Source organism: Aspergillus aculeatus, assembly GCF_001890905.1.
Source record: "Aspergillus aculeatus ATCC 16872 unplaced genomic scaffold ASPACscaffold_5, whole genome shotgun sequence".
NCBI classification, from domain to species: domain Eukaryota; kingdom Fungi; phylum Ascomycota; class Eurotiomycetes; order Eurotiales; family Aspergillaceae; genus Aspergillus; species Aspergillus aculeatus.
In genome coordinates, this window is record NW_017962980.1 from 1545753 (window position 1) to 1560833 (window position 15081).

The window sequence follows — 15081 nt, forward strand, 5'->3', positions numbered from 1 at the left end:
CGTCTGTTGCTGCGGGGTTGGCGACACCTAAATGATTCAGTGGGGTATAGAATGATTTGGGCATGAAAAAGACGCGTAACGCAAGTCAGAAGTGGCGGGAAATGTGCTGTTATAGAAGAAGGGTGCGAAGGAGATGCTGGAGCAACGATGAGGGAAAGAATTGGACTAAGTGGAATAGAGGAGGGATGTCAATATTACAGATACGAAGGTGGTACACATTTAGCTGCCTATTCGGGAATGGTTGTCACCACGGTGTCCGCGCTTTACAGTGCATCGAGTATACAGAACGAATATCATGACCACAAGCAAACTACTCGATACTACCTCCAGTATGTACTAATCGATTGCAAGGAGGATCAACTTGTAACCTTGAAATAGACGTAGCAGTGCAAGAGTGGCATTTGTTCCTCGGTCCTAAGCACCAAACCACCCGTGCCATATGGTGGTTCTTCTCTTTGTTGCTTCATCACAACCACAGTGTCCGTGAAACCCAAGCTACGTTCTTTATTTGCTCAGCTATTTTTATATATGGCATTGAGGAAGCGTGTTTCAGATATGAACAAAGAAGAATTTTAAGCATCGGGTAGTGGGGTGGCCACGAGAAGGGCATCATGTTTCAATAAGAAACTAGTTTACAACGGCTGATCCTACCGTAAGACGCCATGGTTCCTTTCTATGTTGGGCCAAACGTAAAGATAATATACAGTCGCTGAGGCATTCAAAGCAGTCACAAAACACAAAACCATCCAAATGCTAGCATGTGCGTGGCAGGGTTCTGCATGTCTTAGAAATGTATAGTCATCTCAGCATGTCCACGCCGCAACGATACCGTCTTTGCGGCCTTCAACTAGGAAGCCATCCTTCAGTCGCACTCGCTCGACTGTTGCAGGCAATGGGCCCTGTTCATCAGCGCCGACTCCGGCGCCGCAATCCCAGTGGTGGCCATCGGCTTTGTCGTAGACCTTCACAACGTTCTCTCCTGCAGCCGCAACAATCCGCTTGGTATCAAACATCATGCTGGTGATGGGCTTATCATAGGCGTAGGCATCATAGATGGATCCCATTCGGAGATCCCATATCTGAAGGCAATTAGCACCCAATCAACCCAGACCAGAAACAAAATAACATACCCGGATACTGCGGTCTTGACTTCCAGTGACCAGATGCACATCGTCGAATTGTAGGCATGTAACAGGGCCAGTGTGGCCCACCAGGCTACGATGAACCTGTCCACTGCGCAGATCCCAAAGACGGACCATACCGTCTGCCGTACCGCAGGCTAAAGCGGCATCGAAGCACTGGACAGCCCCGACAAAGTCTGCCGATGCGTCCGGCAGGCGTCCTGAGGGGCGCCATTGCGAATCTCCTCCCAGCGACGACGCCTGCGCGGCCGCCCACAACACATCGAGCGTTTGCACACAACGCCCTTTGACCAGATCCCACTGTCGCAGTGTCTTGTCGGCTGATCCGGAGATCAGCGTGTCGCCCTTGAAGTGAAGCGCGGTGATTTCGTCGACATGGGCGTCTAATGAGTAGACGAAGCAGTCCTCCAGCGTGGTGGAATGGGATGCCACCGAAGCGTCGTCGGCTGGAACGGTTTCTTCGTCTCCATCATCGCGGCGGGTGATGCGATTGTCGCGAGTGGTCATCGTTCGGGCGCGACTCAAATCCCATAATTTGACAGATGCATCCATCGAGCCCGTGGCAACGATGTTGTCCTCAATCTGAAGACAGCGCACCGAAGCATTATGCCCTTCCAGGAATCCAATGCAACGGCCAACATTGAGATCCCAAACCCGCACGGTGTCATCCAGCGCCGCGGTGATCATAGTACCAAATGGATAGTCGAAATCAATCGCAGTGACCATGTCGGAATGAGCCGCCATCTCTTTAATCTCCGAACCCGGACTGAAATGTTCATGTAAAATCGGCATCGAGCGTTTCCCTGTTTTATCAGCCAGTGTTCCCTCACGGCATCGCAGTGGGAGATACTTACTTATTGATTTCTGCTTGACGCTCTTAGGGGAAGGAATCTTTTGGTATATAGACTCAGACATGAAGGATGCATCCATTGCCGGGTCTTCCGAAATGGTCGAGTCATCATTTGCTGCTGATGACTTTGGGGTTGCCGGGGCCTGAGCCTGCGCTTGAGCTGCTTCTTCTTGTTCAATATCTTCCAACTTATTATCAACCTCCGTCACTAAGCCTTGGTCAGCCGCTAGTCAAGATCGCATATGGTAACCCTGTTTCCTGCTCACATTCATGCTCCAATTCGGCTTCCTCCATCTCTAGGCTGGCTAACCGGTCTAGAACAATCTTGCGCATGTTGTGCAAGTTTGCGATCTTATTATCTATCTCATGTATCTCCGAGCTGCACATATTCTTGCGAACACCCATCAGGTCCATCCTGCGGCTGAGTAGATCTCGTTCCTTTCTCAAGTCGGTGGGCGCGGAAGGTAAAGCGGCGTGCGTCTCCCCATCCTTCAATAGCTTCTTGCTCTTGGACGAGCGCCGGCGGTGGGCCTTTCGATATTCAATATCATCTTGAGAGGCTTGAAATCCTTGGAAGAGCGAGTAGGAGCTGCTGTCCTCAGGTATGTTCATGAGAAGCTCATCAGGAAGGGAGGAGATGGCTCGCGATTGGATCTCGGATGTAGACAGTTTAGAGCGGACCAAGTCGGTTGGTGTGGTTTGAGTCAGGGAGAACACATTGCGCTGAGCGGCAGGGCGCCGCAGCTCGCGCTGAATGTCAACCATGGCGTTGTGATAGTGGCCGCCGTTGGAAGATTCGGAAGTCGGTCCCATCAAATGCCCAGCAGTCGATGTGACTTTCCGTCCAAAGGCCTCAATATGACGAGTCTGATCCACGGATAGAGTGCCATGTCAGTATTGATCTGTTCTGCCGCTAATAACGTCAAGAGAACACTACCGTGATGCCGGTTCCTAGAAGACCATCCTGTTCGACAATATCTGATAGACCGGAAGGCGAATCATCACGACGGCGCCTGTCCATGACAGCAACACCGACGAGGGGGGCGAAGGAAAGCTTGAGGCACTCAAGCCCATACGAGAGTTGCAGCGTTGAGAAAGGAAAGGGTCGTTCAGCAGGGTGCGGTCGTCAGTCGGGCAGTTGGTCGGCTTTCTTTAAGCCTTGAAGATTGCGGAAAGAAGTTCTGGATGGACGGAGTTGCACGCGATGAATTACCGTGTTTCGGGTGGTATTTTACTGGAGAGAGCTCGAGCTCAGTCTCCACCCAAGGAAGGGAGAAGGGGACGGTGGCTGTGCGTGATAGTATGAGAGGTGAGCGAAAGAACCGAGGATAATCGACATGACGCCAGAAGAAAAGTGCATCAGAACCTCATATTTATTCAAAGGTCTTTTCCCCACCATCAGCGATTCTTCCTCTCCAGATTTAGGCAAGGCAGGTAAGGAAAAGAGAAGGAACAGGCACATGACATGACGGCATCACCAGCCACAAACCTGTGATTATCATAAATTACCTACTGCCTGTGGTACAGTACCAGCTCCCCGACGTCGGCCTAGCAGTACCTAGATTACCGTAATTACCACGTATAGATGTATGAATCGGATTAAAAAGTGCTCTCGTCCTCCCTGTCAGGGCGCCTTAAAATCAAATTCCGGCGACAAATCATGAACTAAATACTGGGATCTTAGTTTGCTATCGCGCATTGAGCTCGTATAATTTGTGCAGCCGTCGGGATGTAGTCCTGATGCCGCTCTCAAAATCGAGTCAGAGCCATGGAGATCGGCAAGGCTAGTGCTGTAGGTTCTGTAACCTGCCCAGCACTTAAATCCGATATCGTTCCCAAGGAATGTTTGAAACCTCTACGTCGTCGATTCTCTGCTTCCGATAGTGAAATTAAATTCTTTTCTTTCATAAACTGATAATCTTGCAACATCATGGATACAGCCATTGATCTTTCCGATGCCTCCAAGGCGTTGGACCTTGCCAATATCCGTTTTCAGCTAATGTGAGTCGACGATCAGCCGGAAATAATCCTGCCCCTCCGTCCGTCCGTCATTATCGAAGATCCCCTCATTCTAAAGACCGTCGACCATCATCCCTGCTACTCGCCCCCTCCCCCCACCGTCGTATTGCATACCTCACAATTTGGCCTCACTCCCTAGGAATCATAGAACAGCCCACTAATCCGCTCGCTATAGTCGACTTGAAGATACCATCACTTTCCATTTGATCGAACGAGTCCAGTTTCCCCTCAACAAGCCCGTCTACACTCCCGGCGGTGTCTCAATCCCCGAAACTGATATCAGCCTCCTGGACTACCTGCTTCGCGAGCAGGAACGCATTCAGTCCCGCGTCCGTCGCTACCAGTCGCCCGATGAATACCCTTTCTTTCCCGAGGTTTTGGAAGAACCTATTCTGGCGCCCCTGCAATACCCCAGAATCTTGCACGACAATGACGTGAACGTCAATGGCATCATCAAGCAACGCTACATTGAGAACATTCTTCCCGCCGTCTGCGCTCAGTTCGGCCGTGAAGACCGCGGCGAAACTCAGGAGAACTATGGCTCCTCCGCTACCTGCGACGTCAGCTGTCTACAGGCCCTCTCGCGTCGCATCCATTTCGGCAAGTTTGTCGCTGAGTCCAAGTTCCAAAAGGAACCCGAGCGCTTCGTCAAATTGATCAAGGCCAATGACCGCGAGGGTATTGATGCTGCTATCACCGATGCGAAGGTCGAACAGAAGGTTCTCGAGCGCCTGGCATTGAAGGCTAAGACGTACGGCACGGATCCCGCCTTTCCCACGGAGAGCGGACCCAAAATCAATGTCGAGGCGGTGGTTGCGATGTACAAGGTGAGAATACTCCTCTACTATGAGGTGAAGGAGTTAACTGATTGTCTTTTAGGAATATGTCATTCCCCTTACCAAGGTCGTCGAGGTCGATTACCTGATGCAGCGCCTGAAGGGCACGCAATGGGAGTGAAAAGGCACGAGTGAATACTCGTTGTTCACTTATCAACAGATTTATTAGATACTATTATGATACCATTAAAATGTGCAATAGAAGAAGGCGGGTTCCAAACCATGTAGAATATATGATCACGTGATCACTACTCACACGGTGGGTAGATCATGTATGTACATGTCTGGATGTTCTGACACAGATCTTCAAAATCCTAGAAGAAGGTTGTATCCCAGACTAAGTGCTTCCAGCCTTGTCTACCGACTATCTTTCATTGTCATGGAGTTACTCTGATAGAGAGATATCGACCACCAGGCAAACCGACTGTGCAGCATAGTGATCTGACTCAGCAGCACATTACCCCGCCTTGTGAGCAAATGTTCCCTCATTGGATTCTTGCCTTCACCGCCCACTCTAGATCGAAACACGTGCCCACAGGTCCCGCGGCCCCTGGGCGCTGCACGCGCGAAACCGACTGTATACAACGCAAAGGAATTCATGATTCCCATTCACTCGATTTTGCGTTTGACCACCCGAACCTTTAAATTCCTGCCTCCCTGATTTCTGTCATGCTCTGAACTTTTTTCTCTCTCTCAATTCCCCAATCCGACTGCCACAGTGACCGCAACAGCAACCACTCCCGATTGCTCGTCTGTGTGACGAAGTGCGTCGCCCTCTGGCGGCCGCAACCCGAAATCGCTTTTAAATCCACCCAACTTCATATCTCTCGTCATGAGTCAAACGTTGACAACAAGACAAGCAGAGGAGCTGTAAGCTTCTCTGCGGATTCCGATTTGAGTTGTCTGCTGATCCACTGATACAAGGCTAGGCACAAGTCCCTAATAGCTTATCTATCTTCCATAAATGCTACCCGAAGCGTTGCGACCATACGCGAAGAGCTCCCGATCGGCGACGGCTTTGACGACACCGCATGCAAAAAATATGAGGGACTGCTGGAGAAAAAATGGACGAGCGTGGCTCGGCTACAGAGGAAGGTAAGAGCATTTTTCTCCCTACCCCGCTTGAAATCACCAACCGCTTGCCGTGGGCGCGGGACCGGGAGAGGGGTTCGCATGCGCTGACGGACAGTTAAGATCATGGACTTAGAGTCGAAGGTGTCGACCTTGCAGGCCGAATTGGACTCTATGGCCTTGACGTCCCGATCACGACCTAACCAAGACCCTACGAGCTGGCTCCCCTCATCACCGGCGCGGCACAAATTTCAGTCGCACCGCGATGCAGTGACTTGCGTTGCCTTCCATCCTGTCTACACATCGCTGGCGTCGGGCTCCGAAGACTGCACCATCAAGATCTGGGATTGGGAACTAGGGGAACTGGAGAGGACACTCAAGGGCCACATGCGGGCAGTTTCGGGTCTGGACTATGGCGGACAAAAAGGCCATACACTGCTGGCGTCCTGCTCAAGTGACCTTACAGTCAAACTATGGGACCCTAGCAACGACTATGCCAATATCCGAACTCTTTCCGGACACGACCATTCCGTGTCGGCGGTCAGCTTCCTGCCCAACAACGGAAATCTGCTCGTGTCGGCCAGTCGCGATGCCTCCATCCGTATATGGGACGCATCCACGGGCTATTGCGTCAAGACAATCCGCTCGAATGATAATTGGATTCGAGACGTCTCCCCTTCGTTTGATGGGAAATGGCTGGTGTCGGGTGGCCGAGATCAGGCCGCCACTGTGTGGGAAGTTGCGACGGCGGAGGCGAAGGCTACACTATTGGGTCATGAGAACTATCTCGAATGCTGTGTCTTCGCGCCGCCAGCCAGCTACAAGTATCTAGCAACCTTGGCTGGCCTGAAGAAGCCTCCCCCTGCAACCAGCTCAGCCGAATTTGTTGCGACCGGGGCTCGTGACAAGACGATCAGACTCTGGGACTCGCGGGGACGGCTGATCAAGACCTTGGTCGGTCATGATAACTGGGTCCGAGGCTTGGTGTTCCATCCGGGAGGCAAATATCTGGTCAGTGTGGCGGACGACAAGACTATCCGGTGCTGGGATCTCTCACAGGAAGCCAAGCTCGTCAAGACCATTAGCGACGCGCATGGACACTTTGTCAGCTGCATAAGGTGGGCTCCCGATGTGGTGACGGATGATGCTGTCACAGAAGAGACCGCTGAGGCTGGTCCTGGGGCTCAAAGACAGGAGGCGAACAAGAAGATCCGGTGTATCCTGGCCACTGGAAGTGCGGATTCATGTGTGAGGGTATTTTCATAGTCGGCGGGCGAAGACAAGAAAGCTTCAAATCTTAATCCCAGCGCTCTAATGTCTTCCTATTGTTCTATCTCACTCGTGACAGGAATCGCGATGCATCTATCCTTCTCATCCACTCTTCATGCCCCCACTTGCCTGCTGCCTATCTGGATATAAAGTTTTACCGTGTTTGCTGTACATTTTTGAACATCATACCTTAGCAATGCATGTGAGGGAGCGGGATCATGTCTTCATATGCCTTTTGCCTTGCGGGTATTGCTGCGAAACTGTTCTCTTACAAAGCTGAGTCGGAGAGTAGTGACCCTGGGGATTTCTTTCGGAAAAGTTCGTCAACGGTGCTGGTCTCGTTGCGAGCAGTTTCTTAGACAGCTTGATGAATGACATGTGAGAATAACTATCTGATGAATCAATTTTCATGTTGTTTCATGCGTCGATTTGAGGTAGTACATGTTGAACGATGCTGTGTACGATACAGCACATATCCATGGATCTACAGTACAGTCAGTAGTTATATTAGGCTCCCGCGGTCCTCACCCGGCGAACGAACCACGGCTACTTTCATTCTCTTTCCTCAGCCCACTCGGAATTCACCCTCCGCTCCACCTTTTCTTCAAGTCCTCCTTGCAATTGAAAGGTTACCAATCACTACTCTATAAGTGCACGATCTACGCTGCCAGATTGCGATGTCCTGAACATCAAATTTACTGGAAGTATTTTTGTCTGGTGCGACCATCCTGCAATTAAACGTCCCGCTATGGTCCCGTCCACCTCCGAACCGGACGAGATATCGATCTCTCTAATTGCCCACGAACCACTGATCGACAGACCAGTGAGCCCACAGACGGTGTCTTCAAGAGCTTCATCACGAATTTTGCTACGACTCTACATCTCTCACTCTCTCTCGACATGGAATTCCCGCATGTTTGAATTCGGCGCGGTTCTGTTCCTGGCATCCATCTTCCCCGGAACCCTGCTATATGCCTCAATCTACGCACTCGTGCGGTCCTTATCGGCCGTTGTCTTGTCATCATGGCTCGGTTCGGTTGTGGACCGATCCAATCGATTGACTGCACTTAGACATTCGATCGGTACGCAGATGGTTCTTGACCTTTCAGTCGATAGTATGCTAATAGCATCCTAGTCTGGCAGCGACTCCCCGTAGCGGGCTCCTGTGCTTGCTTTGTGGTGCTACTTGCTTCGGCGAACTCGACGCTGAGGATCCTTCTCTTCTTAGCGACAGTGGTGCTGGCCTGTTTCGAGAAACTCGCCGCCACGGCCAATACAGTAGCAGTGGAGCGGGATTGGGTAGGTTCATGACATGCACGACTGCACGGCAATCTTCTGACGTGCTGAGCAGGCCATTGTTGTGGCAGATGCTTTAGAGATACCTCGTCAAGGTAGGAGCCTTCTAGCATAATCTGGCTCGATGTAAGCTGACTGAGTAGACCTCAACGCATCTATGAGAAGAATAGATCTTTTCTGCAAGCTCATTGCTCCCATATTCATTTCGCTGGTTGACGGCTTCTCCACCAAAGCTGCTATATGGACGACTCTCGGGGTCAATGTGTCTTGTGTTGCTGTTGAATATGTTGCCATCGCACAGGTATGATGGGTCATCTCGTGTCCGATTCAATGCTCACCAATTCCAGGTCTATGCTTCAGTTTCTCAGCTAGGGCGTAATATGCCAGCGGCTGGATCGGAGGGCGCCCTGGGCAGTGCGACTGAAACTCGAAGCGTAGCTCAGCTATTTAAGCAGCGGGTCAAAGACGCTGCAGCTCCGTGGAAAGAGTACACTCAAAGTCCCCTCTTCCTAGCCAGTTTTGCTTTGAGTCTACTCTATCTGACGGTTTTGTCTTTTGGCGCGACAATGGTCACTTACCTGCTTCACACCGGTTTCACTCCCCTGCAAGTGAGCGCAATGAGAATTGGTGCTGTGGCGGCGGAGCTATCCGGGACTTGGGCGGCTCCATTCATCATGAACAGAATCGGACCCATACGGTCTGGGTTGTGGTTCTTGAACTGGCAATTCGTCTGTCTGGTGACAGCGGTGGCGGCCTTTGCCTTGCTCGACCCCTCTTCTCAGGTGGTCGCTGTCAGTCTGATCGTGGGCGTGGCGCTCAGTCGGGTCGGGCTATGGGGATTCGATCTGTCCGTACAGTTTCTGGTGCAAGAGGTAAGAAGTCCTATTGCTAGGAAGAGGCCCAGTGCTGACGAGAGCAGGGAGTCGACGAAGATTGCCGGGCTCGGTTTTCCGCGACGGAAATGGCTCTCCAAAACATCTTCGAGCTGTTATCATTTGCGACTACCATCGCTTTTCCCTCACCGGAACAGTTCAAGTACCCAGTGTATATCAGCTACGGTGCCATCGCGATGGCTGCAGCTTGTTTTGCGGCGTATGTGCGCAAGGAACGGGGACATCTGCTCCATACGTCGAAATGCCTCGGTGGGGACAAGAAGCGGCTTGTACCTGGGGAGGTGCTCTACCACAGGGTACCATGAAGAAATCAGGACAGCCTTAAGTCATATAGAAGTAATGATTCCAGTAAATCTCTCCACCTTACGTGTAGGCCATTCTTTGTTCCCTTGTTATTCCGTAGACGCAGCGCGGTCCGCGGCGGGTGTTCCCGGCGACGGTTCCTGAACCCACGCTGGGTGATCGTCAGTCCCGCTTCATGCGCTTCGACACCAACAGACAATCATCATGCATGCTACTTTTCAGGTCAGATCTGGGGACCATGGAGGTATCTGCCCTCGCACATTCCAAATACCTTATCTCACAAGACTGTATACTAACTATGCTAGACTCCTCGAGCACGTGGCATGGGCCGATCAGGTCCCCGCCGCCGCACGGGGTGTCTGACGTGCCGGTCGCGCAAGGTGCGGTGCGATGAGCTCAAACCAACATGTGCGAACTGCACTCGTTTGCGTCTCCCATGTACCTATAAGACCATCGTCGCGGGCCGCATCCCCTCACGAGTAATCAACTGCCAGAATGGTCCTGCAGCCTCCGCAACCGTGGCTGCCGGAACACCCTCTGACCGTCCCGACGTGAACTTCTTCCACACTGTCCTATGTGAAGACGGAGTTCCAGCCTTGTCACCACTACGACAGCCAGCCTCTGCCCATCCGCCAACCGAATCAGCTGTCGACTTAGTCTCCTCGTCCGATATCCTCGGTTTCATTGGGGAGTTTACCTCTGACTTTCAGCAGAAGCACCTCGACCTAACCACGAATGGGCTCTCTGGGTTGTCGGCGGGACCTGAGCTTGCCAGTGTCGCTACCACTACAGAATCCACCAGGAACCATGCACAAACGCTGAACTGGGCTTCTAGCGCGGACATGAGCTCGATTTCTGGCAGTTTAGGCGATTGTCCTTCTGGAGAGACGGATGCCCCCCATCACGAACAGACGCCGTACGAAGCGGAACTGTTCGCGCATTTCGAGACAAGCGATCCGCCGCCTACAATCTTTGGCCCCGTCGACCTGGATTGGAAGTATGTGCGAGCACGAATTGTGCGTCAGTCGCGAGACTGTCGAGCTGTCTTACTTGGTATCTACTGCTATTCGGAGGTGCATCAGACGTGGGTTGAGGGGACGGCGTGGGACCGCCACCGCAAGTCCAGGTACCATCAGCTGGCGTGGTCAGAAGTGCAATCATGTCTAGTCATGAAGGTACCAGAGCCTGTGCTCAGGCACGTTTTCACAACGGTGCTGATGTTGATGTTGGCGGAGGTAGGTGATTCTCTAGAGACTTGCAGGACCGTGGACTCACCAAATAGCATCTGTCGAGTCCAGATCTGGGGGAAGCGGGTACGTCCTTCCTCCACTCAGCCTATCTACTCCTACAACGCTTTCATGGCCGGACTAGGCCCTGGACCGGCGTGAGCCGCCTGATCAGTTCCTGGGTCTCGCTGTTAGACGTCAAGGCATTGATTGCAGGGCGTGAGGGTGATCCGCTCGTTGGCCTGGGGAGCCTTACGCCAGGAAGAAGGGTTGCTGAGGTCCTACCACCTGAGGAAAGCCATAGTGCGGATGAGGACAGCCCCGAGCCTGCGTTCCTCATCCGTGAAGCAGTAACCGGCCCGGCCTTCCAGTTTCTTCTGCAGACGCAACAGATTCTCCGACGGATTGTGTGCATAGACCTACACCACCGAAATCGCGGCACTGTTAATGACGAGTTCGAGGTTCTCCAGCTCGCGCATCAGATAAGCGCCGACCTGGAAGCGCTCTGGACCCGACGTCCACGCGTGCTCGACATCCACAGCAGCCCCGAGCTGCTCCACGACACTCTACAGCCTGCGGTTGCGCGGAAGGCATGCCGGACTTTCAGACAGTACATTGCCAACTTCCTGGCGATCTTCATCTACTTGCACCGCGTCGCATTCGCCATCTATCCGCGGACGGATCGAGTGCATCGAGCCGTGAAAGGCATTCTTCATCTGGCAGCAATCGACACACAGTCCCCTGCAGGAGAGAAGCGACATCTGCCTGCGAGTTTCGTGTGGCCGTTGTTTGTGGCTGGGCTGGAGGCATCCTTGGAGCAGCGGCAATGGATCTTGTCGCAGATGAAGCAGATGAGCCAGCGAGGTGAGAACGGTGAGGACCAATCTCAGCCCGCGCGACACCCGCATGCCGAAAATGTGTATCTCCTGCTGCAGGAGATGACTAGGCGGCAGGATGCGTCGCGAACGTGGGCGGATTCGCGCTGTGTGCGCCGGGAATTGTTTACTGATTCCTTCGTGATGATCTGATTGATAGCCGATCATGATCGGCGCCCCGACCGCTGCATGCAACACGTAAGCGCCGGTACGTCATCTGACTCGCAATTTCCGCGGGAAGGCCTCCTTACTTCTTGTCATAATCCCATACATATATATATATCTCTCAGTCCCGCCGGGTGTCTGGTTTGCTGGGTAAGGCCCATGATGAGGTCCTCTGTCTTGGTGACTGAGGATGATATCCGTCCTGAGGATCCTCTCATACAGCATGCAGAGGAGGAATCCTCTGCTCCGCTGCCGTCCCGCCATGCCCTATTCCGTCTGTATTGGCTGACGGCCATAGTCTGCTGCGGGGGCCTGCTCTTCGGGTACGACTCTGGCGTGATCGGTAATTGATCTCTATCCCACGGGGCAAGGCCATAAGAATGACACATACATGCAGGAGGGGTTTTGACCTTCGACTCCTTCCACCGGTCTTTTCGATATACCTCACAGAATGAAACCCGCGTTAGTGCCATTGCCGTGGGCGTCCAGCAGGCTGGCGCCCTGGTTGGCAGCTTGGTAATATGGCCCTTGACCAACCGACTCGGTCGTCGCCCTGCCATGGCCATTTGCTCCTTTGTTTTCTGTGCAGGGGTGATCTTCGAGATCCTCGACACCCATGCTCGGTCTGCCTTTTACCTCGGACGTGTCATCTGCGGCCTGGGTATCGGAGGCTCAGCTACCGTGATCCCGATCTATCTGACGGAGATGAGCCCAACCTCAATGCGTGCCCGGCTGGGCAGCTGCTACCAGTTCACCTTCACGATCGGCATCCTGATCTCGTACTGGATCGACTACGGGATGCAGTACGCGCCCAGCAACGCCGCACAGTGGCAGATCCCGCTGGCTTTGCAGCTCATCCCGGGCGCTCTGATGGGCGTGGGCATGCTGACTCTGCACGAAAGCGTGCGCTGGCTGCTCTCCCACGACCACGCCGACCAAGCCTGGGACAGCCTGACGTGGATCCGCGCCTCGCGCGGCCCCGAGGTCAAGGCCGAGTTCCGGGCCATGCAGTCGGCCATCGAGCGCGACGCCCACGCGACGGCCGACTTCTCCCCCCGGGAGCTCCTCCAGCGCGCCAACGCGCATCGGTTGATCCTGGGCGTCGCCCTGTTCGTCTGCCAGCAGTCCACGGGGGCTACCGCCATGGCCTACTTTGGCCCGCAGTTTTTCGCCCTGCTCGTCGGGGGCAGCAGTGATGTCTCGACGGCCTCTGACGCCACCGCCCGTCTGACATTGTTGCTGACGGGGATCTTTGGGTTTCTGAAGGTGATCAGCTGCCTGCTTTTCATTGTGTTTGTGGCCGACCGCTTCGGCCGTCGGCCGTTGCTGATTCTGGGTGCATTGGCCATGTCGGTGTGCATGCTTGCTACGGCAGCCGTTCTGCGAACCACCTCGGTTGCTCCGTCATCGTCGTCATCGCCGTCATCGCCGTCGTCACCTGCCCATTCCACCCCTGACCCTGACTCTGACCCTGACCATGGACCCTCCTCGCTCTCGCCCGCCTCCCTCGCCACCATCCTCCTGATCTACCTCAGCATCGTGGCCTACAACCTCTCCTGGGGTCCCCTCCCCTGGCCGTGCAGCGCGGAACTCTTCTCGTCGGCGCGGATCCGCGAGCCCGGGGTGGCGATGGGGGTGGCGGCGCAGTGGCTGTCGAACTTCGGGTGGTCGTCTGCGACGCCGTACCTGCTGCAGGGGCTGGGGTGGGGGACGTTTGGGTTGTTCGGGGTGCTGGATGCGGGGTTCGCGGGTTTGGTGTATGGGTTTTTGCCCGAGACGAGGGGGATGGGGTTAGAGGAGATCGATTCTTTGTTTGCGGATGCGGATGCGGGTTATGAAGGTGTCAGCAGTAGGGACGGGGATGATGCAGAGTAATGTAGAGATGCTTGTCTAGGGTTGGATGGATTTGCACCGTGATCTCGGCCTTTCGCGTTCATTTCAATTAAAACCAAAACAGACAAAGAGAAAATGCCGTAGGGTGATTACGAAGAAACTGAAGCCATGTAACATCGAGGCATACCCCGTCTCCTTCCTCTGTCACTCGATCTACCCATTAATTGATATTGTTCTCGAAGTCCTCAACGCCCACTCAAGCCCACCACTAAGATAATCATAAGCACCACCACCACCAAGCCAAAACCACGCACCCCACCCAGACCCAAACCCACCCCAAAACACAGAAGAACAGAAATAAGCCCGACATCCGGCCGAGGGAGCGATGGGGAGGGGCCCAGAACCCGGAAACTTTGAACGGAAGGCCCCCCACCAGCCGAGATCAGTTCCAGGCTTCCATTCCAGCCCAGCCAGCCCAGCCCAGCCCAAGCCAAGCCAACGACCCAAACCCTGCTGCCGCTGTACTTCCACCGGCGAAGATAAACCAGCTGAGCTTATCTCCCCGCTCTCCCCCTCAGTTGAACACTACACTTACTGCACTGCACTCACCGCATAAGTAAAGTTCCTGAGTGAGGTCGTGTACGATTGTCAGTGGAGTCTAGTCTTGATCTTAATAGTTCCAGCTCTGCCGGGTTGATTCACTCATTCCGTGAGTCTCATTTGCTAAAGCGCCGCCTCGGATCATTCCAGGAAGCGGTGCGAGGGATCCATATCAAGGCGGTAGATCAAAATGACAGTGGCGAAAAACAATCATTTGGAGCAAAGAACCGAACCAAATAGACCAAGGACCAAGAACCTCCGAATAAAATCAACCCTGGCCACTCTGGTCCGGGAGTAAAACTATCACATCACCTGAGTAAAGATAATCCCTTTGAGAGCTACGGAGTACATAGTTACGCTAAAGCTAAAGTTACCTAAGCACTGTACTGTACCTTACCATGAACCCTAGCCCAGCCTACGCTGTAAATTAGGTGAAGTAAAATCAGGTGGAAAAGTCAAGACCAAAAATTCAAAGTGAGGTTTTTGCTTGGATGCCAGGGCTTCCCGATCTTGAGAACCTTCGCGGCGCACGGTCGGATCTTTGGTCGGCCGAAAGGGGTTACAGTACCTATGTAGGTATACCAGTATTAATTCAGTTGGTTGGTTGGTTGGTTGGTTGTTCTACACTACTTATTTGGGTTCACTTGTTGATACATCATGGATTAAGTTACTCGGAGTACAGTACGGTATGCAATGTCCAGTA

The 15081-nt window shown here is 53.3% G+C and overlaps 7 protein-coding genes across 7 annotated transcripts; 5 read left to right on the top strand and 2 right to left on the bottom strand.

Annotated features, from left to right (window-relative positions):
- Positions 1 to 576: 576 nt before the first annotated feature.
- Positions 577 to 3426, bottom strand: mdv1 (WD repeat-containing protein). The gene is made up of 5 exons (XM_020195996.1): positions 2930 to 3426; positions 2259 to 2859; positions 1997 to 2200; positions 1131 to 1945; positions 577 to 1079 (listed from the first exon to the last, which is right to left on the bottom strand). Exons 1-5 carry the CDS (start codon positions 3011 to 3013, stop codon positions 804 to 806), a joined length of 1980 nt encoding a protein of 659 aa, XP_020057989.1. The 5' UTR covers positions 3014 to 3426; the 3' UTR covers positions 577 to 803.
- A 449-nt stretch (positions 3427 to 3875) lies between these two features.
- On the top strand, positions 3876 to 5056 carry ASPACDRAFT_77356 (chorismate mutase ARO7). The gene is made up of 3 exons (XM_020204947.1): positions 3876 to 3993; positions 4187 to 4838; positions 4891 to 5056. The coding sequence occupies exons 1-3, from the start codon at positions 3923 to 3925 to the stop codon at positions 4966 to 4968; spliced, it is 801 nt and encodes a 266-aa protein (XP_020057990.1). The 5' UTR covers positions 3876 to 3922; the 3' UTR covers positions 4969 to 5056.
- A 131-nt stretch (positions 5057 to 5187) lies between these two features.
- ASPACDRAFT_116563 (uncharacterized protein) lies at positions 5188 to 5459 on the bottom strand. Its single transcript, XM_020195997.1, has one exon. It carries the CDS (start codon positions 5445 to 5447, stop codon positions 5205 to 5207), a length of 243 nt encoding a protein of 80 aa, XP_020057991.1. The 5' UTR covers positions 5448 to 5459; the 3' UTR covers positions 5188 to 5204.
- On the top strand, positions 5409 to 7650 carry ASPACDRAFT_116564 (WD40 repeat domain-containing protein). Its single transcript, XM_020195998.1, has 3 exons — positions 5409 to 5717; positions 5777 to 5942; positions 6042 to 7650. Exons 1-3 carry the CDS (start codon positions 5680 to 5682, stop codon positions 7182 to 7184), a joined length of 1347 nt encoding a protein of 448 aa, XP_020057992.1. The 5' UTR covers positions 5409 to 5679; the 3' UTR covers positions 7185 to 7650.
- Positions 7651 to 7935: 285 nt separating this feature from the next.
- Positions 7936 to 9681, top strand: ASPACDRAFT_25830 (putative iron-regulated transporter; the record flags this gene model as incomplete). The annotated part of the gene is made up of 5 exons (XM_020199367.1): positions 7936 to 8269; positions 8323 to 8490; positions 8654 to 8784; positions 8831 to 9355; positions 9403 to 9681. 5 exons carry the CDS (start codon positions 7936 to 7938, stop codon positions 9679 to 9681), a joined length of 1437 nt encoding a protein of 478 aa, XP_020057993.1.
- A 236-nt stretch (positions 9682 to 9917) lies between these two features.
- Positions 9918 to 11933, top strand: ASPACDRAFT_51441 (Zn(II)2Cys6 transcription factor; the record flags this gene model as incomplete). Its single annotated transcript, XM_020202481.1, has 3 exons — positions 9918 to 9923; positions 9985 to 10914; positions 10962 to 11933. The coding sequence occupies 3 exons, from the start codon at positions 9918 to 9920 to the stop codon at positions 11931 to 11933; spliced, it is 1908 nt and encodes a 635-aa protein (XP_020057994.1).
- A 174-nt stretch (positions 11934 to 12107) lies between these two features.
- ASPACDRAFT_26347 (sugar porter family MFS transporter) lies at positions 12108 to 13820 on the top strand (the record flags this gene model as incomplete). Its single annotated transcript, XM_020199411.1, has 2 exons — positions 12108 to 12288; positions 12343 to 13820. The coding sequence occupies 2 exons, from the start codon at positions 12108 to 12110 to the stop codon at positions 13818 to 13820; spliced, it is 1659 nt and encodes a 552-aa protein (XP_020057995.1).
- Between the last annotated feature and the right edge of the window lie 1261 nt (positions 13821 to 15081).